The sequence below is a fragment of the Sinocyclocheilus rhinocerous genome, unplaced genomic scaffold, assembly GCF_001515625.1.
Source record: "Sinocyclocheilus rhinocerous isolate Xijiao unplaced genomic scaffold, SAMN03320098_v1.1 scaffold1427, whole genome shotgun sequence".
NCBI lineage: Eukaryota > Metazoa > Chordata > Actinopteri > Cypriniformes > Cyprinidae > Sinocyclocheilus > Sinocyclocheilus rhinocerous.
The window spans coordinates 1,303,069-1,330,489 of NW_015632469.1; the positions used below are offsets into that span (position 1 = coordinate 1,303,069).

At 33.9% G+C, this 27,421-nt stretch overlaps 2 protein-coding genes across 2 annotated transcripts in view; both read left to right on the forward strand.

Annotated features, from left to right (window-relative positions):
• Positions 1 to 220: 220 nt before the first annotated feature.
• On the forward strand, positions 221 to 1,321 carry cytl1 (cytokine like 1). The gene is made up of 4 exons (XM_016555437.1): positions 221 to 405; positions 484 to 528; positions 766 to 912; positions 1,040 to 1,321. The coding sequence occupies exons 1-4, from the start codon at positions 238 to 240 to the stop codon at positions 1,088 to 1,090; spliced, it is 411 nt and encodes a 136-aa protein (XP_016410923.1). The 5' UTR covers positions 221 to 237; the 3' UTR covers positions 1,091 to 1,321.
• Positions 1,322 to 1,927: 606 nt separating this feature from the next.
• Positions 1,928 to 27,421, forward strand: part of LOC107742442 (serine/threonine-protein kinase 10-like) — a 49,841-nt gene continuing 24,347 nt past the window's right edge. Inside the window, exons 1-5 of the mRNA XM_016555409.1 lie at positions 1,928 to 2,146; positions 9,031 to 9,195; positions 24,324 to 24,372; positions 24,747 to 24,896; positions 26,590 to 26,662. Of these exons, the coding sequence (XP_016410895.1) occupies positions 1,988 to 2,146; positions 9,031 to 9,195; positions 24,324 to 24,372; positions 24,747 to 24,896; positions 26,590 to 26,662 (596 nt within the window). The 5' untranslated portion in view covers positions 1,928 to 1,987. The remainder of the gene's footprint in view (positions 2,147 to 9,030; positions 9,196 to 24,323; positions 24,373 to 24,746; positions 24,897 to 26,589; positions 26,663 to 27,421) is intronic.

The following is a 27,421-nucleotide window of genomic DNA, read 5'->3' on the forward strand; positions in this document are numbered from 1 at the left end:
TTTTTTTTTTGCATGAAACCATACAAAGAAAAATATTGAAATTATTTATGCTTATTTCATTGTTTACAGTTGTTTTGCATGTTGTGCATATTCAGAAAACGCTCGGCTGAGAAGAATGTGATGTGAATTCCAGCCTAATTGATTGATAAATCATGTCGTTTTCTGTAATGAGCACAAGATGTTTGAGGGAGCGGTGGTGTATAAATGCAGCAGTGCTCTACACAGACAGCAGACAGCATGCTGGCTCGCACACTGCTTCTGCTTCTGCTTCTGCTGCTGGAGGCGACGGTGACGGAGCTCTGGGCTCAGCCGTACCCCATCCCACCCACCTGTTACTCCAAAGTGCTGGCCATGGGGAAAGAGATCACCCAGGGAGCGGCCCAAATCAAAACAGACCACGACACTGTAAGTCCAACACACTGAGCTGAGGTGAGCACAACAACAAAACACTGATGCTTTACTGTCATGTGTTTTATGTTGCAGCACAGATGCACAGCGCACCTGCCCGATCTCTACATCGACGTGCACGTGAGTAACTACCTGCCAGTCATGCATTCAGCACTTAAGAGACAAAGCTTGCTTGCAGTGTGAAATAATGTTGAAATTCAAATTTCAGGCAAAAAAGGTAATGCATACTTTTAGGACCAATTATTTGCATTGTGGCATTGATTTTATGACTGCTGAGTACATTCCGGTCACCTCATTATTTGTCTGCTAAAAAAGATGTTGACTGCCTGGTATTGTCATTCGTGTTTTCTATGACAGAACGCTTGTGTAATGTCCAGTATGAACTCGTATCTGTCTCTGCTGGACGGTCTGAGAGAACGGAGATGTGCGTACACCAGGAAAGTGCAGAGTCTGCGTGCTGTGATCAGACAGCTCTATATCATCATGTCACAGAAATGTCACGGGGTAGGTCAATGCATGCATTTAAATGTTATTTATTTATTGTCTGTCAATAGGAACCAAGTTGAAACCTTTGCTTGTGCATGCTTTAATTGGGTGCCTGTTTCATTAAAGGGCTGTTTGTGTGTTTCAGGACTTGGTTTTTACTCGTGATAACTGCGAAGCATTACAGCACAGAGGATGAGAGGCTGAAATCACTTCAGACTTCGCTGGACTGAGTTTAGAGAATGATTGCACGAAGATCATAAAGAGCACATTACTCCTCATATGTTATATTAATTTTTTTTTTTTTCATGATTTCAATTTTTATCAACGCATGCTGGTTGGTTATGCCAAATGGACTTTGATTTAATGTACAGAATTTTTCAAATCTGAGCAATATTTCAAAAATAAATTCTTAAAAAAAAAATACTTTTAAAAACATAGAATATATGAATTTATGAACATTTTTGAATACCTTACTAGATAAAATAGATTTTACATAGGTGTATTTTTCACAGGCATATCAAATATTTCACTTACTAACTTTTTAAATGTTTATTGTTTTAAATATATATATTTTTTAACTCAACATATGCATTTTTTTGTGTAATATTGACGTGTTTTCTAATAAATAAGTGTACCACTAGATGGGGGTTGTGTTCAACAGTTGTTGTTTTTTTACTTTTAAACTTTTTCTGTGCGTCTCGACTAGATTAATAATATATATATATTAAATACAACCATTAAGATTCATTAAAATTCAGTACGATGGTTTGTTATTATAATTGCTTGCAGCTCATGTAGTTCTGACGCGTGTGTAGGCTTTAAAAACTACAAATCCCATGTGTGTGCAGCTGCGTGCAGTGGGCGTGGCTCCGAGTCTCTCACTCGCGACAGGTGAACACGGGTGCTTCAGTCGCCTCTGACAGCGGACGCTTGCTCGTGGATGGAGGGGAATACGTCTGTCACAGTTTGATGTGATTTTATTTCTTTAAATGATGAAGGTGTCTACTTGCGTGGAGTGTTGGACAGTTTAGTTAACTAATTTCATCGACTACATCATCTGTATTTTTAGCATTTGCTGTCTCTATTATTTAAAATGGCTTTTGCAAAATTCAGCAAGATCCTCCGACTTCCTACGATTGAAGTGAAGAAGAAAACCAAACAATATGAGCACGTTCATCGGGATGTAAATCCAAACGACATTTGGGAAATTATCGGGGAACTGGGCGATGGCGCTTTCGGAAAAGTTTATAAGGTGAGTTCGGATCTTAATAAACTTGTTGGACAGACAGCGAAACGAAACTACGACTTCTACCACGGCAAAGGAATAGGTCATGAATAATGGTTTATACTAATGACCTTAATTAATATTCATGAACCAAGCCTCTTCCAGATTCGCTGTCGCTTACAAGCCGCGGTCTTCCAGCCAATCAGTGAGGCCCGCTTGGTGAACGTCATTTGCGTAATTAATATTCATAGGCAAAGCCTTGAGCGTAGTAGGGTTTTAAAAAGTTTTAAGAATTGGCTACTACCTGTTTAGTTATGACAGTTAGCATTCATAACAAAAACATATAATATTTACAAATACAAAGAATCGTCTTCTTATTGACTCTGATGTACTCTAAATGTAATCTAAAACACACACACAACACAAAACAAATTATCATTAATGTTTTTTCTGTCTTAGAACTCATTTACATTTATAAAAAAGTGTATATATTTAAGATATAAAAAACCCTATGACCCGATCAAGAGATAACACTTGTGCACACTTGACTAAATGAATGCAGCTCAGTATTTCGTGTAGTAACATGCGTGCTGGTGATACGCATTGACTTGACATGATGTAAATCATCTTGACTAGCTGTTTAAATATACTAGGATGGATAACTGCGGTTAATGGCACTGAGATATCCTGACAGGTCACATGCGTTCAGCCCGGGGCCCTCAGGGGCCACTCAGAGTCACTGTGTAGGAAGATGCTGGAATGTGCTGCAGTTTCAGAGAGATGGAGAGGAACCCTGCTGTACGAAACGCTGAAATTGCCTTTTGTTGTGAACTATGGGGGCGTTTCGAATGCCCCGTGACATCCAGGGTCCTCAGGCTGACTGGGTTTAAATGCTGTACAACCTTAATAACCTCTACAGTAATACTGTAATGGGTCAAATCTCATGAAAACATGCCCTGGTCATTTCTCCCTCCAAAATGAAAAATAAATAAATAAATCCATACAAATAAAATTGCATAACTTAATTTTTGAGACCATAAAGTTTGTAAAAATATTATTTTAGCATGCATCTCTGAGCATTCTCAATATTGTAATCAACACATTTTTTTATTTTGACTTTGTTTGAAATTCTCTGAAAGAGTAAGCAACTCTCATTTATCTCTCTTTTTTAAAGTTTATTTATTTTTTATCAAGAATATTACCATCATTTCTAAATACATTTGCACAAACACTTAAAATTTAATTAAAAGTGTAATGCTGAAAACACAATATTTACTTATTTAAACAATATTTTGTTTTTATTTTTGCTCTGCCACAAAATAATTCCATAAGAAGTGATTGCAAGATATAATGTGTGGCCTGTTTACTCGGTTTGAAAATTTATTGCATTTGATTTGTGTTTTGATGTCTTTTAAAAATACACAAAACATATTTAGGCCTATTCATAAAGTTCAAATTGGGGTGAAAATATTTGCAAATATGTGAATTCCATGTGAAATCTGGCCATGATTCGACCCAATTCAATTCAGTTATATTTAAGATTTATATATTTGAATTGCATATCTTTTTTAATTTCGCAGTATTAAGATAAACTAATAAACTTAATGTGAGGCATATTTGTAAGTCATACAGTACAAACAGGTCAGATTTCCGCACTTAGGCATAGTTTATTATTAACTATTTGCATCTATTTAATTTAATGTAAACAATCATATTCAAAATGCATTTATTCAGATTGCTTATAATCTGTTCAATGTGAAAATAATGAAAATTATCCAAGCATGAACATGGCTAAAATATGTCCGGCTTTGCAACAAACAATATTCAGTTAGTTTTTAATGTATGGGATTGATGATAAATGTATACACCTGGTTGCTGTGTATTTAAAACCCATTCCGTTTATTACTACTATAACAGAAATTGTACATATTTCTTTGCTGTTTAGCTGACACATATGCGTCACATTAAGATTATAAACTGTGTAATCATTGCATAAATCATCAACAAAATAACTGAATTGAATTCAGTCAAATCATGCCCAGATTTCACATGCACCACATCATTTATTAAGGAATGCAAATATATACACCTCAAATATTTTCCAAATGTATTTATTTCTCATGGAGCTGGTTGCAGTTCAGTTGGATTGTCTCTCTCTCTGACGGTGTTTTGTCCTCTTGTTAGTTAATGCTGGGTAACTCTTTGATTGTTAATTATTGATGGAGAACACATGAAAGCACACGGCTGCAGTGTGTGACGATGATCATGTAGTGCTTGTGAAGTTTGCTTGAGCTCGGCTAATCACCAGCGTTCAGAACGATAAGAGCGTCTTCGCTGTGGGTGGAGATCAACATATTCTGCATATTAGATCCACAGCATTAGGATCTGGTTTAGGCCTCATTGTTTCAGTCCATCATTATTTGTAGCTTTGCAATTGCCACCCAGTTCATTGAAACCATTTAAGCCATTGATTGAACTTTAAGACAGAGAGATAATCAAGTATTTGTGTTTGTCATGCTATTCTTGACAAACGGTTTTGTTTGGTCATTCAGTTTTATCAAAGTGGCACTATTCATCATAATAAACTCCAAGTCCAAGGCTTAACTTTTGTTTAAAGCTAATGTTGTTTTAGGCACAAGGTTACTAACTAACTTAATAACTTTAAACTCACCCAACAGTATTTCTTTACTTGAGTTAGAGCTTTTTTAAATATAGATTTTGGCCAGTTATGCTACATAACGTTTTTTTTTTAATACTAATTTTCTGTAACATTCCTTTTTAGGAGTATGTTTTAGAAGAATTACTATTTCAGTCTTTTTACTTAAATATTTCAAGTTGGACTCAATTACTAGCCATTTCTTTGTAATTATTTGTGACCCTGGAGCACAAAAGCAGTCATAAGTCGCTGGGGTATATTTGTAGCAATAGCCAACAATACATTGTATGGGTCAAAATTATCCATTTTTCTTTTATGCCAAAAATCATTAGGATATTAAGTAAAGATCATGTTCCTTGAAGATATTTTGTAAATGTCCTACCGTAAATATATCAAAACTTAATTTTTGATTAGTAATATGCATTGCTAAGAACTTCATTTGGACAACTTTAAAGATGATTTTGATCAATTGATCTTTTCTTTATTTAAAGTTTGTGGAGTTATGACATGTTTTGCTGTCATCATTCATAAAGCCACACATGGATCCATTGTTATGAGTGTTGCCATAATAACACATCGTTTCCAAGAATGAGTTATCATTTCATAATTATGGTAATTCTGACACAATCTGATGACTAGTTGACTTGTGTAAGCCCTACCTGCTAATAAAACCGGCTTTTGGAATAACGAAATGGAAAAACACAATAAAAGTAAGATTTATCTGCTGAAAGATAGCTGCTTTCCTGAAGGTGTGCTCGCACTAGATGTAAACAGAGGTGTATTCTTTTTATGGATGTGATGAAATAGCCATTACACTGGGTTGAAAGTACACGATCCTGCTGTTATTGAGGGTTTAAGGTGGCCCTGCAGGATATTTAGCTTGACCTCTGCTCGATCTCCTTGAGCAGGTGCTGTAATCCTCTCAATGGAAATGTAAGTGGATTTCAGGCTTTATTTATGGTTATGCTTCTATGAGGCTAGGAGTGTTTTTGATATATGTCAGCTGTACTGTACTGTACAAACACTAGTGATGTTCAGATCTTCAGTCTCTCTCCCGTCTGTTTGTCCAACCAGTGACAGACGATCAGAGAACAACCAGAAAACTAGCTGGTCAAATACTTGATACTAAAATGGCCAAATACTTGATTTTTTAAAAATATATCCATTCTTTACTGACCTCATTTAAAAAAAAATTCCTTTACAAATGGCATCATGTATCTTAATATTGCCCGCATTCATCTTTTGGCCATGTGTTTTTTAGTCACAGAGTGTGCGATATTGACAAATCTATTTTTTCGATAATGATAACTAAACGATATTTTGCTGAGTGTGTTTTGCTGATACTTTGCCTGGTTAAGGTCTGCCATGGATAAATAAATTAAAGCAATAAGCCCCAAGAAGCCGTGGTTTACAGTGAATTTATAACAGCTAAGGGGCGTTGTTAGGTATGACGCGAAGCAAAGTTATATCCATATACGTAGTAAGGTTTCACAAAATAAAACGGAGCAAATAAAGTGTAATGATGTTAATAAAAACAGTATTCTTCCACCAAACAATGTAGTTCCTCAGAATCAGTTGTGGTTGCAACAAAGTGGTTGCCGAGCAACACACAAACGCAAACAAAGGTGTATGTTACTTTGTAGAGTAAACAGCTTAGAACGCGGCTCAGCCAATCAGAATCAAGGACCGGAACTCTCCGTTTTATAAATGACATTAAAACCTTAATGAGTGATTCATTGAATCATTCATTCAAACAGTTCATTCAAACCAGCTGATTCATTTAGAAACGAAGCAAGTGACTGTCTTTATGAATGGATCATTGAATCATTGACTCCAATGATTTGTTCAAAAGCAGATCATTCACCGCTGTGCTGCTCTGAGATGCACAGATGCTCTGCTCCGGCTTTGTTTGGAACCATTTTCATTAGCCAAGAAGAAAAAAATAACACCGTATTGTGTCTAAAATGTAACTCACTCAACATTAACTTTTTGTTTGCTGAATTGTATAAAATCAATACAACTTTTGCGATTGTGCTGATATTCAGGAAAACATCACTTTTGCTTGTGTGGCATATCTTATAAATATAAAAAACTAAATCCATACAGAGATGTTTTTTGCTTTATAGAAACATTCAAACGTAATTCTAATAGGTTTCATCAGGCAGTCAATGCTTATGGTCTCTGACTGTTTGTTTTTTGAGTGACGTACTCCATAATGTTTCTTTTCCCGTTGTTTCATTGAACGGAGGTTAAGACAGACGTAAGTTAGTCGTGTTTACTAGGTCAAGCATCACATCAGCGTGTGATTCATTTGCACAGTTTGACTCCTCCGCATGACCCTAGCAACCACACAAACACCCAAGCAACCGCATAGCAATGTCATGGCAACCACTGACAATACACTAACGTTGTTTTAAAAAATTTTCCCCCCTATTTTGTATAAAACTAAATTAGTCCTCTCAACCTGTTCTACTTTCATTCTCTTCTGTGTTACATTTTATCACAGTTAAACGTATACAAGCCTTACTGTCTGTTAGTTGTGCCAAATCATGTCTGCTTTAAGTTGATTTTTTATGACAAAAGCTGAAGTCTTGTTTTTGAGTGGTTTGGCAACACAGTTTCCTCTAAAAACATCTAACCACAATGACCGACACCACCTCGATTAATGCTGTGTACTAACACATGTTTCTCAAATCTCACACGTGAAGACTGCTTCTGTTTGACTATATACCTTTATTTAGTTATTTATAGTTTACATTGGAAATGCATAAAAAATTCTGAAAATATGGGTTGCTTGGGCTGAAATGTCAGTGTAAAAAAATTAGTAATATCTGGAAAAAAGGTAACAAAGCTGCTTCGCTGCTCATCAGTATTTGAAAAATTGAATCAAAAGGTCTTTAGGTCTTTGGTGTGACAAAAATGCAAAAAAAAATTTAATAAATAAGGTAATTACATTTTTATGACAAAGCTAGGTTTGTTCATGGGTCAAAGATGTTAAGTTGTCCTCATCAAAAGAAATGTACAAAAGTGATTTTATGTCCATAGAAAGCACATTAAATGTAAGTAAAGTGTCTACTTTTAAGGTTTCAAATTAGTTTTTGGAGAATAAAATGTCAAAATTTGGTTGAAGTAATGTTTCATTGTCATTCAGTGTAACACGATATTTATGTAAAAATTCAAACAACATGCTTATTCTGACGTGTACATATTAAAATATATAAAAGAATAAGGGAGCATATAAAATTTTATTGGGTTTTAAATGAGTAAAAAAAATATTACTGACAAATGGGCGAAACCTAGGATAGTGGCACATTTAAAAATTGTAAAATTACAACTAGTTAGTATTTGGGGTGAAAGTAATTAGTCTTTTAATATGTCATAAACTGAACAATTACATTAAACAGAAAACTTTTTAATTTAAAAAAAAAAAATTGGGGGAAAAATAACAATTTAAAGCAGTATTGTTTTTAATGCTTAAACCCTTTTTCGTCTTTGACCCTCATGTTTTAAAATATTGTGGTTTGACTCCTCAAAAAATGGATAACTATTATAAATGAAATATACATTATATTTGTAATTTATAACTATGAAATAATGTTTTTTTTAATTTGTAAAAAAATTACATTGAGACATTTTTTTAACTTTTGAAAATGATGAATACAATTATTTATTATTATTATTATAGATATGTGCACCCACACGCACATTTATTCAAGAAAGTAAAAAAATAAAATAAAATATGTGATTACTTTTTACTTGATGGTTACATCTCTTTTTAAGATTCATTAAACTGAGACGTTTGGTATAAACGTTTTTCAAAAACATTAAACCAAAATAAAATAGAAGAATACAGATAAAATACATATAAAACATGGAATCTTAGAAAAGTACAACCAAAAGAACTTGACACATTATTTTAAAGTATTTTTTTTTTATTACCTGTATCATTAACACTCTTACTTGCATTGATTTATTGATGCATGTTATTAAAAAAAAATACATCAAAATATTAAATTACTTTCCTATTTTTTTCCCCAATCCTTTCCATTCAAACACCCATCAAACCTTTATCAATGTGCAGTAAAACAGCAGTAATGCTCATTATTTGAGCTCTAACGGAGAACTAAAGCTGAATCGCAGAGGCCTGGTGAAATAACCGCACCGAAGGGACGAGCATGAAACGGGAATATCAGCGGGATGTAATCATGTGAATCACACTGACTTTGTTTTGATGCGAAGCTGCTTTGTGTTTCAGGCCCAGAATAAAGAAACCGGTGCACTAGCTGCAGCCAAAGTCATCGAAACCAAAAGTGAAGAGGAGCTGGAGGACTACATGGTGGAGATCGACATCTTAGCGTCCTGCAACCATCAGTACATCGTCAAACTGCTCGATGCCTTCTTCTACGACAACAATCTGTCGGTAAGATGGTTAAACGGAGCAAACTGAGCTTTCGTGAACACTACAAGGTGTGACATAGTTTCTGAATTGCTCAGCGAGTTTAAATTAATCATCTTTGGAGACGTCATACACACACACCCTCATCGGGTCATTCAGTGTTAACTCAACCAGTGAAAGAAATACATAAATGAAGAAGAAAGCCGAAATATTAAATGTCATGGATGAATATTTACGGAGTTATTCATCTGACTTTAGAAGGATGGCAGCATCATCATTTTTACACAGAGATTTATAGGTTTATTATTAAAATCTAAAATGATATTAAGATATATTTAATACTTCTTGAGTTACAGACATGCAAACTTTGGAAAAAAACAGTCTTAAAGTGCTTTTTCCTCATTTCTTGAACTGTCACCATTAACATATAATGCAACAAAGGTGGCTAAAGTCAACAGATTTTACTAATAGACCCAATATTTGTGTTAAAATAACATAATGATGCTGCCGTCTTTCTGAAGTCATTTTTACCCTCCTGTGAAAATTGTCATTTTGACACCCCTCTACAAAATAGTGCATTACTTAGTAGATATACATCCATGATTAAAAAAAATTAAGGTAACACTTTAGAATAGGGAACACTTATTCACTATTAACTACAACTTTTCCCTCAATAAAGTCCTAATTTGCTGCTTATTAATAGTTAGTAAGGTAGTTGTTAAGTTTAGGTATTGGGTAGAATTAGGGATGTAGAATAAAGCATTAATATGTGCTTAATTAGTACTAATAAATGGCTAATATTCTAGTAATATGCATGCTAATAAGCAACTAAGAGACCCTAAAATAAAGTGTTACCAAATTTAATATTTTGGCTTTCATCTGCATTTATGTTTGTCTTTCTTCATAAAAAAAAAAGTTTCTGAATTTGGGTGTTTTTGCCAGAGAATGTGTTTTAACCTTTCCTCGACCTGACCGATAATTTGCAGGTTTGACAGCTTTCCAAATAAGAGCACACAAACTTCCTTCTAGCATCAAATATTAAGCTCTACATTAACCATATTGTACATGCATAGTGTGTATCGTTTGTCGAAAATTGAATGCGGTCGGTTGGCTTATAAAATTCTGTTGTTACTCTTATTAATAACTGAACGGTGCATGAATGTAACCATATTTACCTGATTTCTGATGTGTGTCTGATGAAGACTTCCTTTTCAACAAACCTCAAATACTAAACATTGGGATGCAGTGCTGGGTAGTAACTAATTACATGTAATCTGGATTACGTAATCAGATTGCAAAAAAAAAAAGTACTTGGAATTAGATTATATTTAGTGCTGTCAAACGATTAATCGCGATAAATAAACAAAAAATAAACGTTTTTGTTTGCATAATATATGTGTGTGTGCTGTGTATATTTATTATGTATACACGTGCATGTATACATTTAAGAAAAATATGTTATCTTAATATATTTATATATACGAATATAAATATATAAATGTATATGCATGTAAATATTTCCAAAATATATGCTGTATGTGTGTGTATTTATATATACATAATAAATATACACGCGCACACACACACACATATATAAACAAAAACTTTTATTTTGGATGCGATTAATCGCGATTAATCGTTTGACAGCACTAATTATATTACATTTTAAAATACTTGTAATCAGATTACAGTTACTTTTTTGTTGATTACATGATTACATATTGTTCAAACAATTTAATTTTTTTCTAAAATAACCTACTGCTTACTGCTTCTATACATTCATAAAGTCTTCCAGTTTTGTGGACATTGACACGAAGACCCGTCACTAGTCAGATGACTTAATTACACAGAAAATTGAGACACCGCACGGCATTTGACCACTGGATTTACTGAAATCATTGCCATTTTAAGAAGTGTTTTCTCAACATTTCAACATTCCATCAACTACTAACAAACACATTAATTAGAATTTTCACTCAGTAGGTTATTTAACCATGTATTACTTTGCCTTTGGAAGGCTTTTGTCTTTCAAACACATTAAAATGCACAAATTCACATTATTTAGTAGGGATTCCCAACTTTTTGTCAGCCGAACCTCTTTCACCTTATATATTTACTTTAAGGTTGATTTTAAGGTAATCAATTCATAATTAATGAACACATTTGCATGTCAATGATTCTCTGACATTGGTTAATAGTCACATGACATGCAGGTAAACAAGTAAAATATTTCATCTTTTTTTTAGTAAGTGTTTTATTTTGATTGTTGTTCTTTTAAAAGTATTTATTTTAATTTAAAATTATGATTTAATTAATTATTCGTTTTTTCATTAAACTCTCAAACCCCCTGCAGGCCCTTCGTAAACCCCAGTTTGGGAAATCTTGACATAATATAATGTGTAATGTTGTTAATAACAACGAATGAAATGTATCTTCTTTCTCTTTGTATTTTTATATCAATATAGTACAAGATTATTCTGACCTAAATTAATGTGATAAACGAGGTAGGTCAAAAGTAATCTAAAAGTAATCAAAAAGTAGTCTGATTATATTACTTAAAATGTGTAATAGATTACGGTACTAATCGTACTGAAATCGGAAATGGACTACAATTAGTAAGTAATCTACCCAGCGCCGTTGGTCCATAACTGGGCTGTGGACATGAATGAAACCCCAGATTTTATTTTATTTTATTATTTTGTAAAAAAAAAATTTTTTACATTTAAAAAAAAAAAAAAAATATTTTTTTTTGTTTTATTATTTTATTTTATTTTATTTAATTTTTTGCAAGGAGAATCCCATTGAGACTTCACAGTCTCTTCTTCCAGGGAGACCTCGTCAAGACGGCAGCACATAAAGTTGCACACAAAACCAACTACAAAACAAAATACTCGTACAAAACAATTGATAAAAGTAAGATCAAGCGAAACATGTACAAGACTCCTTTAAAACAGTTTGCAAAAGCCATTTAAAAGTACCCAGGGATGGCAATGATTCTAATTTAATTAGATAAGGGCATAAAAGGAAAAAGCACATTTTCCAAATTCCGAAACTTTTAAACGAATGAACGATTGAGATCGAATACAGTAACTATTTATGTAAAGAATTAGGAGATTTGAAATATAAGAAGGCAACTTACCTAAAAGTGCCTTAACAGTAAACATATACATGTGCAATTTCCTCCTATGATGTAAAGACCATGCCAATGATTCGTAAAGTATACAATGATGGGTACGTGAATCTGCACCATAAACAAAGCGTAACGCTGCATGATAGACAGAGTCCAGTTTCCTTAATATAGATGAAGATGCAGCATATATACTAGGTCACCATAATCAATTACAGATAAAAAAAAGTACTCTCCACTAGTTCGTTCTTGCCTCATAAGGAAAGCAGTTTTTTAAACGATAAAAGAACCCCGATTTTGGTTTAAGCTTCTTCAGCAGATTATCAATGTGTAAAAGCCAATGGAAAATCCTATTAGGTAACTTCCAGGTTGGTCTACAAAAAATATGTCATAACCGCAGTGCTCTGCTGATTTATACATTGCTTTTAAGCTGCAAATGTTTGATCGGTTAGTAATAGAGCTGTAATAGAAAAGTTTATAATTAGCGTTGACGCATGTCAAATTTGCATTTTCTCATACTATAGCAAGAGGTGTGTTCTGCGATCATCAGCAGACGCCTGGCATAGCTGTCTGAGCAATCCTTCACTGTCACAGACGAACATATCTGGGTGTGGACGAGGCGTCTGGTCGTAAAATCTCTCTCTCGATGAACTGCATTCAGATGGGAATGTTTGTGGGGTTTTGTGAAAGGAAATAGCTGCACACTTGTTGTCAAACATAACGAGCACTTGTTCTTTTTAACTTGAGTGTGTCAAGTTGACTTCACCGTTTCTGGTGATGCAGATGCTCAGATCTCAAGCATTTGGTTTGTTTACATGTCATTTCACCGAACTATTATATATGTGTAATGTTTGATTTGATTCGAAACTGGTAGACCTTTTTGGCAAAATGTTGCTCATTTACAAATAAATATATTTTTGGCAATTTTTCCTAGCCATAATATGCAAAACAGAAAAAACGGCCTATCAAAATATGTAAACCAAGAGTTTTTTTTTTTTTTTTTGTGGTGTTGGCTGTTATTTATTTATTTATTTAGAAAGTTTAATAGTTTTTATAATAAAAAAAAATTAACTCCTCTTAATCTGAAGTGTATAATATTTTAGTGTCACCAAACAGAATGGCAAAAACAATGACTATCGGTCCGGCCCTGTGTGCTTTCCAATCAATGTGTAAATTATAGGATGTTTTTTCCACAGGGAACAGGACTGGTGAGGGTACAGTAGCCACAGTGAAGGATACAGTAAGGGCATTTAGTCCATTAATCATGACGCTGCAGACATTTACATGCTGTTGGCCGTCTATGAAAAAAAATCCACACTGAAGGGAGCATTGACAAGTGTCCTTAGAAAAATAATTACTTTCTGTGCCTGGTAACAATCGGCGAGTTTTTCCTTTCATTCCTATGACAAAATAATACAGAACAGACTTGAATTACTTGCTTGTTGATAAAAACTGAATGGCAAATTTCAGGCATAATCTTTTGTCTGCTCAGACTAAGACAAATCAATCGGAACACAACTCAGGTTGTGGTAATCACAGCTGAAGAACTGAAAAGCAATTATACCCGCTAATTACCATTAGAAGAGCTCACTTAAAGGAATGATGTTTCAAAACAACCCATGTGAAAGAACACAGCAGACTTGATGGGGCTTCTTTATCTCTTAAGCATTTAGTTCTACCATTCTTCAAAGTGTCTGCCTCAGCATAGAAGAGCAGTGTGGGACTGAGTTTGGTTTTATTGCTGATGTTAAAGGGATCGTTCAGCCAAAAATGAAATTTGTGTCATCATTTATTTACCCTAAGGTCGTTCCAAACCTATATGATTTCATTTCCTCCATGGAAATGATGGGATAAGAAGGGGAGAATGATATAAAATAAAAGGATATTTTCCACCAATGTATTCTTTTATTATTCTCTTTTATATATATATATATATATATATATATATATATAATGTATGTGGTCTGTCTGAATACTTGATTCTGATTGGCTGCTTTAATTGATGCACACAAACAAACACGCACACACACAGAGAAACATCCAGGAGCACAGGACCTTGTCAACTTCGGTAGTGAATCGATGCATTATATTTCTCAGCAACGAGCGGGTAAAGTAGTAACTAAACTCACAGCGTCATTGTTTGTTGAGAGAGATGCACAGCTTCAGGTAATTCACAGTCTGCTTTGCGTCGGGTGGTTCTTTGCCGCCACGTCGTGCAATAAAATCGTTTTATGCACAGCTAGCTAACTCTTCTGTCGCTCCTAAGAGCCAATTAAACAGCCGGATGAAGGATGTGAGCTCAAGACTGCTGTCTCTCCTCCATCTGTGCGCTCACCGACAACATAATCTTCTGTAATCCTCTTTTATCACCATCACACACTGTCTGCTTCAGTTCAGTGTGCCTCGACATTATCAGAAATGAATGTTGAGTCTAGTATCTCAGCAAAGGTCAACAATCGGATGTTTTTACTGACTAGTGCTATTTGAAGACATTACGTACCGTGAAGAACATTAAATGGCTATAATCTGAACTTCAGTGAATGTTACTCAAGGTTTTGACCCCTGCTGAAAAAAAAAAATAAAATAGACACCATCACAAAATTTATAATGGTTTTACTGGTTATAATGGAACTTGTATTGGTTTTAATGGAAACTGTAATGGACCCTGTGGGTCTCTACTGGTAACTGGTCACTTTCTATTGGTGGCTTATGTCCCAAAGCACACTACAGAAAACCATTTTTTAATAGTTAAAAGTTGATGGTTTTTAATGTTTGTAGTGGAAACCATTACAATTTTCTGTGATGGTTCTATAGTTTTTTACAGCAGGGACAACAAAGAAGCATAATAGTGTTGAACACATACATTATTATTTACTACATGCTGTTTCACATGCTATTAAAATAGTAGGCAGCTGGCTGTAAAGTTTCCATTCCAGGTCAACATGCTACATCCAAATCTTTTATTTTAAAGCGTCAAGGAAAATCCATGATCGCGATCGTGGCTCATCTCTCTACAGGCTCTTGGATAAAGTCCTTTAGCCATCTGTTGCGTCTAAATGTAAGCGTGGAGCTCTGTGACAGTGAGGGGAAAGTGATAATCATCATAATTAATTATTCAGCAGGTTGAATAAGGTTCAGGGCACATGTCCGGAATCAGTCGAGTTATACAGTCTTTATTGCCTCTGGCAGCTGTTAACAGTGTTGTGGAATTGTCTCATTAAACCCTCAGTCGTTTCTGTTTGTTTATCCTCTTGTTGCGTTTGTCTGAGATATGTGTGTAGGCGCTCGAGGAATCTCTCCTGTGTGTGTGTGTGTGTGTGTGTGTGTGTGTGGTGTGTGTGTTTGCTCAAACTCTCACAGTCTGACTTTGTTCATGTGGTCTGACTGGTTATTCTGCCCTTCTGTGCCTGCGGGCATCGGTGTGTCATTTGGAAGATTCCACACATTTCAGAAAGCAAGCAACTGATGTAGATGTAGATGCCAGTGACTAGTTTCTCCAGTTTGTATTACGTCGACAGGTGATACTGAAATTAAAGGACATTTTATTTTATTTTATTTTACTTTTTTATTTTTATTTATTTTTTTATTTAATTTTTTTAAATATATATATTTTTTATAATTAATTAATTTATAATTTTTTTATTTATTATAAAATAAATTTTTTTTTATTTTTTTTATTATTTCATACAAGCAATTACTTAAATACACCTTTTCGATGATTGAATATCTAAATTTAAGTTGGTTTTGAAATGTTAAAGTGAAAAAAAATCATTATACCCCATATGGCACAAAAAGTATACTATTACAGATATTTTGTAATATATTTCAAAATAGACGAAAATGATCAAAATATATTGCTAATATAGATTTTAAAATATATCTGCATGACTATATTTTAAAGAAGTTTTAGATACTTGCATCTCCTCATATATGTTTGGGACTTTTTAAATATATTTTCAATTTAAATATATTTATGTTGTCCAAAATTAATTTGAATGTTTGAAATGTATATTCTTGCCCCTTGAAGTACATTTGGCATTTAAAGGTTTAAACGGATTTTATTTTCAATTTGAAAAATATCTTCCACTAAGCCATGCTGTTTAACACATAATTTGTCATTTATCTGAAATATACAGTATTTTTGACCTATACAGTAAAAAAAAAATTACCATTGTTTGAAATTTACACATTTGGAAACTTTATTACTATTATTATAAAATAATTTTAAAATACTGATTTAAGATATGAACATTGACATGAATTCAAAGTCCCCCCCTCAAAACCAACATGAATACACATTGCTTTTCCCTTTTTCATGCTTATTTGTCATTGACCCACAAATCATCAAATCTTAAATCTTTTAGTTCTGTGATATCTAGTCACTGTATTTTCTCTAGTATCTTCAGGATCTTGTCATAATAGCTCTTCCTGTACATTCTCTCTGCAAACACAGTTATGTGTGTATTGTTTGAAAAACACCTGGATTATCCGTCAGGCCAGTGACTCATTGGACGATGTTGGCTCAGTAATGAATATGCTGAAAGGGAGTCTTTTCTCTAGTACACAGTAGACGTGGCTATATTTGCTGTCATTCAGCATTCATTAATCTATCCACCCGTTTTCCAAACAGCTTGTCCTATGTAGGGCAACGGGGATGCTGGAGACTAACCCAGCGTCTCAGGCCATAGGAAACACCCTGTATGGATCATACAACAATTATATAATAGTACGATCATGACACAGGCAAACTTGTTCAGTGACGTCAGCCTCATAATCTGCTGTTGTTTAGGGCGAGCACAGATTCATGTCTCTAAGAAGGAAAGCATTACTGTTATTAAAACTTCATTCTTGGGGTTGAACCCTGAGCCAGGTCCCAGTCCATATCTAGAGACCAGTATATCCTAGAGACTTGTATATTTTAATCTTAGCACGTTTTTAAGGCCAGTTAGAGTGTGATTTTTGCGTGCATGTGTAAAGTTTTGCATGAAGCTTATTGATGAATCATGACTTGCTTGTGAAAATGTATGCAGATTTTGTGCGTGTGAGCAGTTAGTGAATGAAACCCAATGTCACTTTATCCAGAAACCAGAGGCCAATTAATAACCACATAACAACCAACAAAAACACCCAAACTAACACGCCTAGCAACGACCTAGCAACCAACCACACAGTGAATGTAAATGAATTAATAAATAATAGTACGATGTCCCTCATGCATTTGTTTGCATGTCTGTCTGAGTGTGTAAATACAGTCAAACCAAAAATTATTCAGACACCAGATATAATTTTTGATATATATATTTTTTTTTACTAGTGGGCGCAGGACACTATAGTTCATTTATGTAAGTGAGGATAGCAAAATAAAGTGAACTGTGACATATTGTACCCAAAAATTCTTCATACAGTGGACTTCCAGTAAAACTGATAAACATTTGTGACCAAAAATTATTCAGACACTCTGACCTGAGCATGTTTTGCTGAAGTGTTTTTCTTTAATTGCTAATGCAACCATTTTACACCACGGACTGAACAAAATTAAGCATTGCTTGGTAACTGGTTGACCTAGATTGATATTATTTAATTGTGTACTTATTTAACAGCTGAATAATTTTTGGTTGATTATAATCCATTACATACATTTCTATCAAAGTTATTTGACATTATCAAAATGATTTTGTTCTGACACAGTTTAACTCTGAGTTCTTGTAATATTTTATGACCATTTTCTAAACTGTAGCGAATAAACTGTGATAATGTGAGACATGTTGGAAGGTGTCTGAATAAGTTTTGGTTTGACTGTATACGTGAAGGGATTCAGGAGTGAAGTTGCTGACCATCATAGAAAACAGCAGTTTTATTGGATTGTACATTGGTTTGTTGGATTGATGCCATGTCTCTTTGCTTTGGTATGTGGTTTATGTATCTTGGAGGCAGTCATGAAACTGTGTCACTGTGTAATCGCCTCCATCACTAAATATACAGACACTTGTGTTTACCAGTCCACAGGGATCGAGACATGAGGGTGGTGGGCTTTGCTTTGATGGGACAGTATTTCCATGAACAAATAGTTTTGAGTACTTTTGCAGTTTTGGCTCAGGATCTTCAAGACATTACAAACTCTGCTGTTCTACTTAAACATTGAAGAATCTCTCTAACTATGTACATTCCTAAAGGAGTAGTCCAGCCAAAAATGAAGATTATGTTGTCATTAATCATGTTGTTCCAAACTCGTATGAATTTGAAGAATGACAGTGACAAATTAGGCCTCTTCCACATACATTATAATCAAATGACTCCAGAAGAGTTTAAATATATAGCACAAAAGTCATATGGACTAGTTTAATGATGCGTTTATTGTGCCGCCTTGTATTTTTTCATTCATTCATTTTATATAGTATGTGTTTTGGAACGACATGTGATTACATAGTGACTAGGGATGGGCATTTTTCAAAAATATTGTATTCGAATATTTGGGCTCATAAAAAACGAATATTCAAATATTTGTTCATTTAAATCACTTTTAATGAGAAGGATGTTTTTTTTTTTTTTTTATCAAGTTTTTGTCACCATTTCTAAACAAGCTTATGATTAGACATTATACACAACATTCTTACACAACACTACGCTATATCTCAGGGTATTCTTTGAAAACATGTGTAAACAAAAAATATATATAAAGAACAAAAGCATTAAAGCTCAAGCAGAGCAAACGAAAAAATAAAGCAGACCATGCCAATTACAGTACAGAACGTACTTACATTGGAGTCGGCCTGGGTTTATCATGTTTATATTGTTTCACATGTTAATGTTGGGAAAAACAATAATATCCACATGCTTAAGGTTGGCACCTCAGTCTGATAACAATAAGAACGTGCGCCGACACAAACGTTCCAGAGACACAAAGATAACTCTGTGCTAAGCAAAGTTTCTTTTAGTGCTTTGTGTTTTCTTTTCTTAAACCACTCTCCCTCGAGGAAACGTAGGTAGGAAGCATACATATGTATGTCCAACCCGATCTCATGAATGTGCGTCTCAATAGCATGAGTTTGTTTCGATTTGGTGTGCTATTTATATACAAAAATTAACTTTGGCATGCATATGATATAGGGCTGTGCAAATAATCGAATGCGATTGTCATGCACATCTCGTCAGTAAAGCCGGTTCTGTGATTAGTAGTAAATCTCCATCACGTGCTTTCAGATTGAGCAGCATTTACTACACAGAGCCACAGTTAACTGACAAGCTACGCAATATCGCGTTCATAATCGCAGGTGATTCATCGATTCATTCAAATAGTGTTTGTATTTTATTACAGATCGAATATTAAAATATTTGATTATTTGTGCACACCTCTTATAGTGACCTTTAAAGGGGTCATCGGATGCCCATTGTCCACAGTTTGATATGATTCTTTAGGGTCTTAATGAAAAGTCTGTAACATAGTTTGGTTAAAATTTCTGAATGTAGTGTAAAACAACACCCTTTTTAGCCTGTCAAAAACAGCTCTGTTCACAGCAAGCCGCTTTGTTGCATGCCGCTTTAAATGCAAATGAGCTCTGCTGACCCCGCCCCTCTCTTCCGAGCCACTCTCTGAGAGACGGTAAACTTTAGCCGCATTCATCGTGAAACTTGCTAACTAGCACATTATTAGGAAAGGCGATTTCCAAAGATTCATAAATAAAAACCTTATACTCACTTCTTCTGTAGGTGAAGCTGGATCACGAATTTTTCGCGTGAACATAGACGCATTTAGGTAGATCGGGGGCGCATTCCCTTAAGAAACAAATGTAATCCACTGCGTCTTCAGCGGCTCAGATGTCGGGAGTAAATGACGACTGCTATGTTCATTATAACATCCAACAACAGAAAACCTCAATCGCTTAGGAGCCATTCTTGTCTACGACTGTAAATTCCTCTTACTTCTTGTGTATTTGTATAGACATTTTAAAGGAACCTTCTGGAACTGTTTGGAGAACTTGCAAATTCATATCAGTGACAGCCAAATTACAGTATGTGAAGATCTTGGTCCGTTATTGTTTTGGCTGGCGATGTAAGGTGTAGGTTTTCTTGGTTCACGTTAAACAGGTAGGCAGTTATCCCATTCATCTGGAGAGAGCATTGAGAAAATGCTGTGAAATTGTCTAATGACTCAGGAATTTGCTTTGATTGCGAAAACAAAATGATTTAAGGTGGTTATCATTTGCAACACATGGCAAGGCTTTTTGTATGTTGAACTTATCAAGTTAAGATTAATCAACAGCTTTGACACACATATTAGAGATATTGTGTATCTTTGTCATTTGAACGTGATGACATTGTTAGTCATGTCATAGCATTCCCGTTTTTATGATATAAGAGTTTATGATACTGAATTATTATTGGGCCTAACTTACTGCATATATTTTGCTAGAGGCAGGTTCATATTATTTATTTTTTAATTCAGCTAAAAAATCCTCCATGTTTAAAAAAAAATATGTTTGATCGATATAATTAACTTATTTAAATGGAATTTGTCTTGTTTTTATGTGGTAAGTATCTATCTTTAATAGGGATGCACAATATTATTGTGATATCGGAATCGGCCGATAATGGCTTAAAATGTAAACATTGGCATGTGTCCGATATGTACAATTATGCCGATAAGTCTTTCCGATAAGACGAATAACTCGTATGTGCTCAGGGTGTGCTAGCAATAACATCAAGTCAGCATTGTGGTCATTCTTGAAGCGAATTTTTGCCTGAATGGTGATTAGATTCACTGTTTTGATCACTGCTTTTAAACTGAGAATGCATGAACACAATGACGCATCCGCTGCGCAATAGATTCAACAGTCACTAGCGCATGCAGCGGCGGCCTAATGCCCGTCAGGTAAAGAGTTTTAATTCCCTAGGGGCCGCTGTTGGCCTACTTGTAATAAAATGATAGTAAAATACACAAATAACATTAAGATTGTATTTCTGATTAAATAAAGCAGTAACCGATGTCGTAAAATCATGAGTATGTTTTGATTTAAAGGTCAGACGATATAGCTTGCATGAATAAAAATCACAAACATGACACTTGTTAATTAAATAATTTTATACAGATTTGTTTATTAATGTATTAATGTTAATGTTTTTTTCTTTTTTTCAAACAGATTATGAGCTCTGAAAGATTTTCAGAATGTTTACAACTCTTTTCTTTAGACCATATACAAATGTTAAATCTTTAAATAAACTGTTAAGGTTACCACCACTGCGTCTCTCTGAAAAAAAAAAGTGATTGATTTATAGTATTTTCAAAGCTTTCAATGCACTCTCATTATAAAAGAAATTCATTATTGTTTTTTAAAATTCTAACAAATAAGTTTTTGTTAAAAACGAATCAAAATTAAAAATAATTTGTTTAGAATCTCTGCACAGGAGAGACTTGGTGTTGTTTCCAAAAAAAGGAAATATATTGGTATCGGTATAGGTATCGGTATCGGCAAAAATGAGTTGAAAAATATCTGGATATCGGCAAAAAAACAATATCGTGCATCCCTAATCTTTAATCTTTATTACACAATCTGTAAATGTGTTCAAATAGAGGAACAAAAACTGAAACATCAGCACAGTCTAGAAATACATGCACAGACTCAGCCAGTGACACTGAATAACTCAAGTTCCATAGAAATAAGAGTGATTTGAGTATTATTTTTCTAGTCAAACTATAGCACATGTCCTAGCCAGGCTATGAACAAGTCTGTCTCTTCCATGCAAATGTCAGTTTTTGTACTAACCAGCTGCAACAATGACAGACAGCAGGGCATTTTTTTTTCAGTTTCGTGTTCTTCTTCTTCTTTTCCTTAAGTTGTTATTTCTGCAGCACTGAAGCCCTGCCTACAGCGGAAACTCACTGGTCCAAAGTTGTGTTCCACATAACTGTAAATTAAACATCAGCTTTGTTCTGATTGGTTGTGATTGAGTCGCGTGCAGAATTTTCCCTTCTAGTGTGCATAAAACACATTTCTGGTCACTGGAAGTTTGTTGTGTTGTGTCTGGTTAAGACACAGTGGAAATTATCACGTTTCACTAAACTGTTTGTGAAGATTAATCGTTATGTCAACTATATTTCACCTAATTTATCGTCATCTCTGGGTTATTTTTTCTAATCTAACCAGTCAGCCTGCCAGACTGATTCAAAAACAGCATTTGTTTTTAGTTTGTGTAAACTACTGTATTTGTCGTTCAAAAGTTTGGCATCAGAAAGACTTTTTAAATAAGTTTCTTCTGCTCATCAAGGCTGCATTTATTTGATCAAAAATACAGTGAAAACACTAATATTGTGAAATAATATGACAATTTAAAATTATAGTTTTCTAAGCAGTTGTGCTGCTTAATATTTTTTTTTTGGAACCTGTGTTACTTTGATGAATAAAAAGTTAAAAGAACAGCTTTTTAAAAAAAATAGAAATCGTTTGTACTAGTGCTGTCAATCAATTAATTTTTTTTAACAAATTAATCACACATTTGTTTTCTGAAATTAATCACTGTTAATCGTGATTAAACTCACCTAACATTAAAGTTTTTAAATATACTTTTATATTGCAATAATTTCACATGCAATCTTCAAATTAATGTACAAACAACATAAAAAGAGTAGATTTTTAAATATTTGTTTAGTGGCATCTTTTTTATGACTGAAGGCGAGTATCGCTGATACCAATAATACTGATGTCTCTATGAAATTGACCATTGATTATAGCCATTCAACATTACAGTATAAATGAGATCTATCAATTTTAACATTTATTAGACTTTAAAAAATAACAATTTCTAATTTAAGTGAATTTAAAACAATCTTCACATAAACCCATTTTAATAAATGTCATATTTACCTGTGCCCTTCAGCAAGTAGGGTTAAATAAAGTTATCAAACACTAAATTCTAAATTAAATATAGACGAATCCTTAAAGCTACAAACGTTACTGATTTCCTTTTTTTCTTTTGTTCTTGATGAACAGTCATCACAGCAGCCGGTTATTAGGTTGTTTTGGCTGCTATTACTTTAAGAGCTGCCACTGCTGAATGTGACACGAATCTGATACGCATTGTGTTTTCTCACAACCTTTTATATATAATTGCACTTGAATATAAAATGATATACAGCGCGCCGGCGCATTTGTGCGTGCAATTGAAGAGCATGTTCATGACAAGCACAGTATAATGGCAGACAGAAGAGGGAAATTTGTTTTAACAAAAATGGGAAAAGGAAAGTCTCCCATCTGATGTGCCTGTAAAGATGTTCTGCGTCTAAATAAACACAATTTTTGTCAAGAAAAAAGAGACGGAAGCAGCAGTTGTGAGTGGCGCAGCCAACCCTAGCCCCGCCCCTGCGTTAAATATTTTTAACGCCGTTAAACTGGAAACTTAATTGATAATTTTGACAGCACTAGTTTGTACCAATACAATACCATTCAAAAGCTTGGGGTCAATGTTTTTTTTTTCTTTTTTTTGAAATAAATTAATAATTTTATTCAGTAAGGATGTGTTAAATTGATAAAATGTGATATAAAAGACAACTGTTTCCAACACTGATCAGCATATTAGAATGATTTCTGAAGGATCATGTGACACTGAAGACTGCAGTAATGATGCTGAAAATCCAGCTTTGATCACAGTAATAAATTACAGTTTAACAGATATTCACAAAGAAAACAGCTATTTTAAATTGTAATAATATTTCACAATATTACTGATTTTACTGTATTTTTGATTATATAAATGCAGCCTTGAGGAGAATTCTTTAAAAAAAAAAAAAAAAAAAAAAAAATCTTACTGATCCCAAACTTTTATATGAGTGTATGAGTCATGAAGTTCATTCCTCTAATTCTCACATAAACTGGATCAGTCTGACATTGTTCACATACACTGCACCACCTTTTCCTGTTTACATCAAATTACTATTTTCTTCCAACTCCACTGAGTTCTTCTGTGTCTGAATGAGCCAGAAATCTCTGCCCTGAACAAAACCCTCTCACATTGTACCTCATTTCCCCCACAGATAATGATCGAGTTTTGCCCTGGAGGTGCTGTCGATGCCACCATGTTAGGTAAGACCTGAATCTCCTATTGCTTTCCTTCATGTTATTGTTTTCATAAAAGCCCCCTGCAACTTCCTTTTGATGATCTTGGTTATTAGCTCATGGGTGAGTCCCCTGAAGTTTAAACAGGATATTGCATTATTTTGGGTGTTTTTTGAACGAGCCAGTCAAGGTCACTTAAAGTTCATTGCCCTCTCAAACTCAAGTTTATTGAATATGCATGTTTGTGTGTTTGACATTGACAGAATTGTAAAATACCTTTTAATACTTTTAAAAATAGGGTTCAAATTGTCATATAATATAATATAATATAATATAATAGCTTTTTTCTTTTGAAGTGTGTGATGCACTAGTCTGAAGATTTTATTGTTTGTGTCTTTCAGAGCTGGACAGGGGTCTTGAAGAGCCTCAGATCCGAGTGGTCTGTAAACAAATGCTGGAGGCTCTTCAGTATCTCCACAGCATGAAGATCATCCACAGAGACCTGAAGGCTGGAAACATCCTCCTCACACTGGACGGAGACATCAAGCTAGGTTCGTATGTAAACGAAGCAGTCCGACCGGTCGTCTGATTTCAATTGGGTGTGGTTTAAAACTGACAACCACGCTATTTATTTGGTATCGTTTGTCTTTTTTTTTTTCTCAAGCACACAAACTCATTATAATTTGACGAAGGACAATAATTCTGTTCCAGAACCTAGTGAGCAGGCTTGATGCCTTCTAAGGGATCATCCTAACTGAATTGGAACAAACATGATTGATTTGGAACGCTCTACATAAGCAGCAACTCTGTACTAAGATTATTTTATTTTTAATAAAATAATTATTAAAAAATAAAATAATACATAATATATTTTATATATATTATTGTTATGCCCACCAAGGCTGCATTTATTAGCTAAACGTACAATAAAAATACTATTTTTGCATATATTTTCTATGTAAAAATATTTGAAAATATAATTTATTACTGTGATCAAAGCTGAATTTTCAGCATCATTACTCCAGTCTTCAGTGTCACATGATCTTCAGAAATCATTCTAATATGCTGATTTGCTGCTAAAAGACATTTCTGAATATTTATTAGTGTTGATAAGCAGTTTTGCTGCTTCATATTTTTGTGGAAGCCATAATACATGACCAATTAGTAGTAGTCAGTACCATTCATATAATACTTTCATTCAGCAAGGACATATTAAAATGATCAGGTGTGCGGCTGTGATGCCTTAAAATGCTGTCTAGTTAGGATTTGTTACAGAGCAAAAGATCTCTTACTAATTCTTTTGACCTCTCTCACACTCTTACGCACACACACACACACACACACACACACAATCCACAATTCCTTGAAACCTTGTATGAAGGTTGTGTTGTAAAGTACCACAGTTTGCCAAGAGCTGACTGAATATTTCATTACACTTCTCTGCTCAAGTCTCACTGGATTTAGTGATTGAATGAGCAAATTATTCCCTCTGAATGCTGCTTCACGTGTAACCGAATGTGGCTTCATTGTGTGCTGGTTAATGGTATCAGGCTTTTAGCGCTTCTTGTGAGAGAAACATACTCATGTGCTTCAGATATGGTCCGCCAAACATCAGCTCCACACATGACTGAGGACTCGTATCTGTCATAGCTGATACATAAATATATATCCAGCATTTGCTAGACAGACCAAAAAAAATACCTAGCATTTAATTGCTAAAAAATACAGTCAAAACCACTAATATTGTAAATTATTTTTACTGTTTGAAGGAACTTCCTATTATCGAAGAATCTTGGAAAAAAGGTTTCCACAAAATTATTAAGCATCACTGTTTTCAACATTGATAATAATCAGAAATGTTTCTTGAGCAGCAAATCAGCATATTAGAATGATTTCTGAAGATCATGTGACACTGAAGACTGGAGTAATGATGCTGAAAATACAGCTTTGATCACAGAAATAAATTACAGTTTAACAGATATTCACATAGAAAAGAGTTCATTTAAATTGTAATAATATTTCAGAATTGTACTGTTTTCACTGTATTTTCAATCAAATAAATGCAGCCTTGACGAGCAAAAGAGGCTTCTTTCATTTAAAAACATCTACAAATCTTACAAACCCCAAACTTAACATGTAAAATAGTATCAAATATATATTAGAGGTTTTACAGATTATAACGTGAAATTTTTTAAGATTGGGATGAAATATTCATGTGATCCAGCATTTCTGCTTTTTTTACAGCGGATTTTGGAGTTTCTGCAAAAAACACCAAAACTCTTCAACGACGAGACTCTTTTATCGGGACGCCATATTGGTAAGTGCTATAAATCAATGATCTGCTGTCATAATCATTTCAGGCAAAAATATATTGGGCAAGTGCAGTTGAAACTGCTTAAGGTTGATCTATATTATAATATATGTAATATATAATAGATATAATATAATATTTACAGCAGTCTGTTAATTTTTACAGCATGTCACATGACTGCAGACAGGCTCGTCAGGCAAGTCACTAAATAAAAGTAATTATAATTATTATTAATCATTGCAGGTTTATTACATAATAATTACTAAATAATGACATGCATCAAAATGAATTTTACACCGAAGCACCAAAACCAAAATTAAAGTTTTAATTTCACTGATAATCGAAAACAAATATATTTTAGGTTTATTTAATAATCAATTAATTAAGAGGAGATTTTAATTATATAACTACTCCAGTTTGTAGTTTAAATATAAACATTTAGACGGTGGATGTAATAAAAGCTTGTTTTCATGATATTCAAACATACATTTAATAATGAAGACAAAAGTTTAATTGAAATTTAATGAATATAATAGTATAGTGCATACATTTAGCAAAATGATAGAATGCTAACAAGTTATGGACAGTGGATGGCTTTCTAGAGGTAAATATGAAGTTATGTGACATTGTTTCTAAGCTCTTTTATTGACGTCTTTCTATTGTTGAAAGATTGACTGATTACATGAGACATGATTCATTTCAGGAAGTTTTTTTCAACACCTTCAGATGTTCACTCATGTTTATTTTGTGCTATAGCTAGTAGTA

Excerpts from the sequence above, each read along its gene's own strand:
- cytl1 (XM_016555437.1), top strand. The coding sequence starts at position 238 with ATGCTGGCTCGCACACTGCTTCTGCTTCTGCTTCTGCTGCTGGAGGCG. Across the intron at positions 529-765 it reads ATCTCTACATCGACGTGCAC|AACGCTTGTGTAATGTCCAG; the intron begins GTGAGTAACTAC and ends TTTCTATGACAG. Across the intron at positions 913-1,039 it reads TGTCACAGAAATGTCACGGG|GACTTGGTTTTTACTCGTGA; the intron begins GTAGGTCAATGC and ends TGTGTGTTTCAG.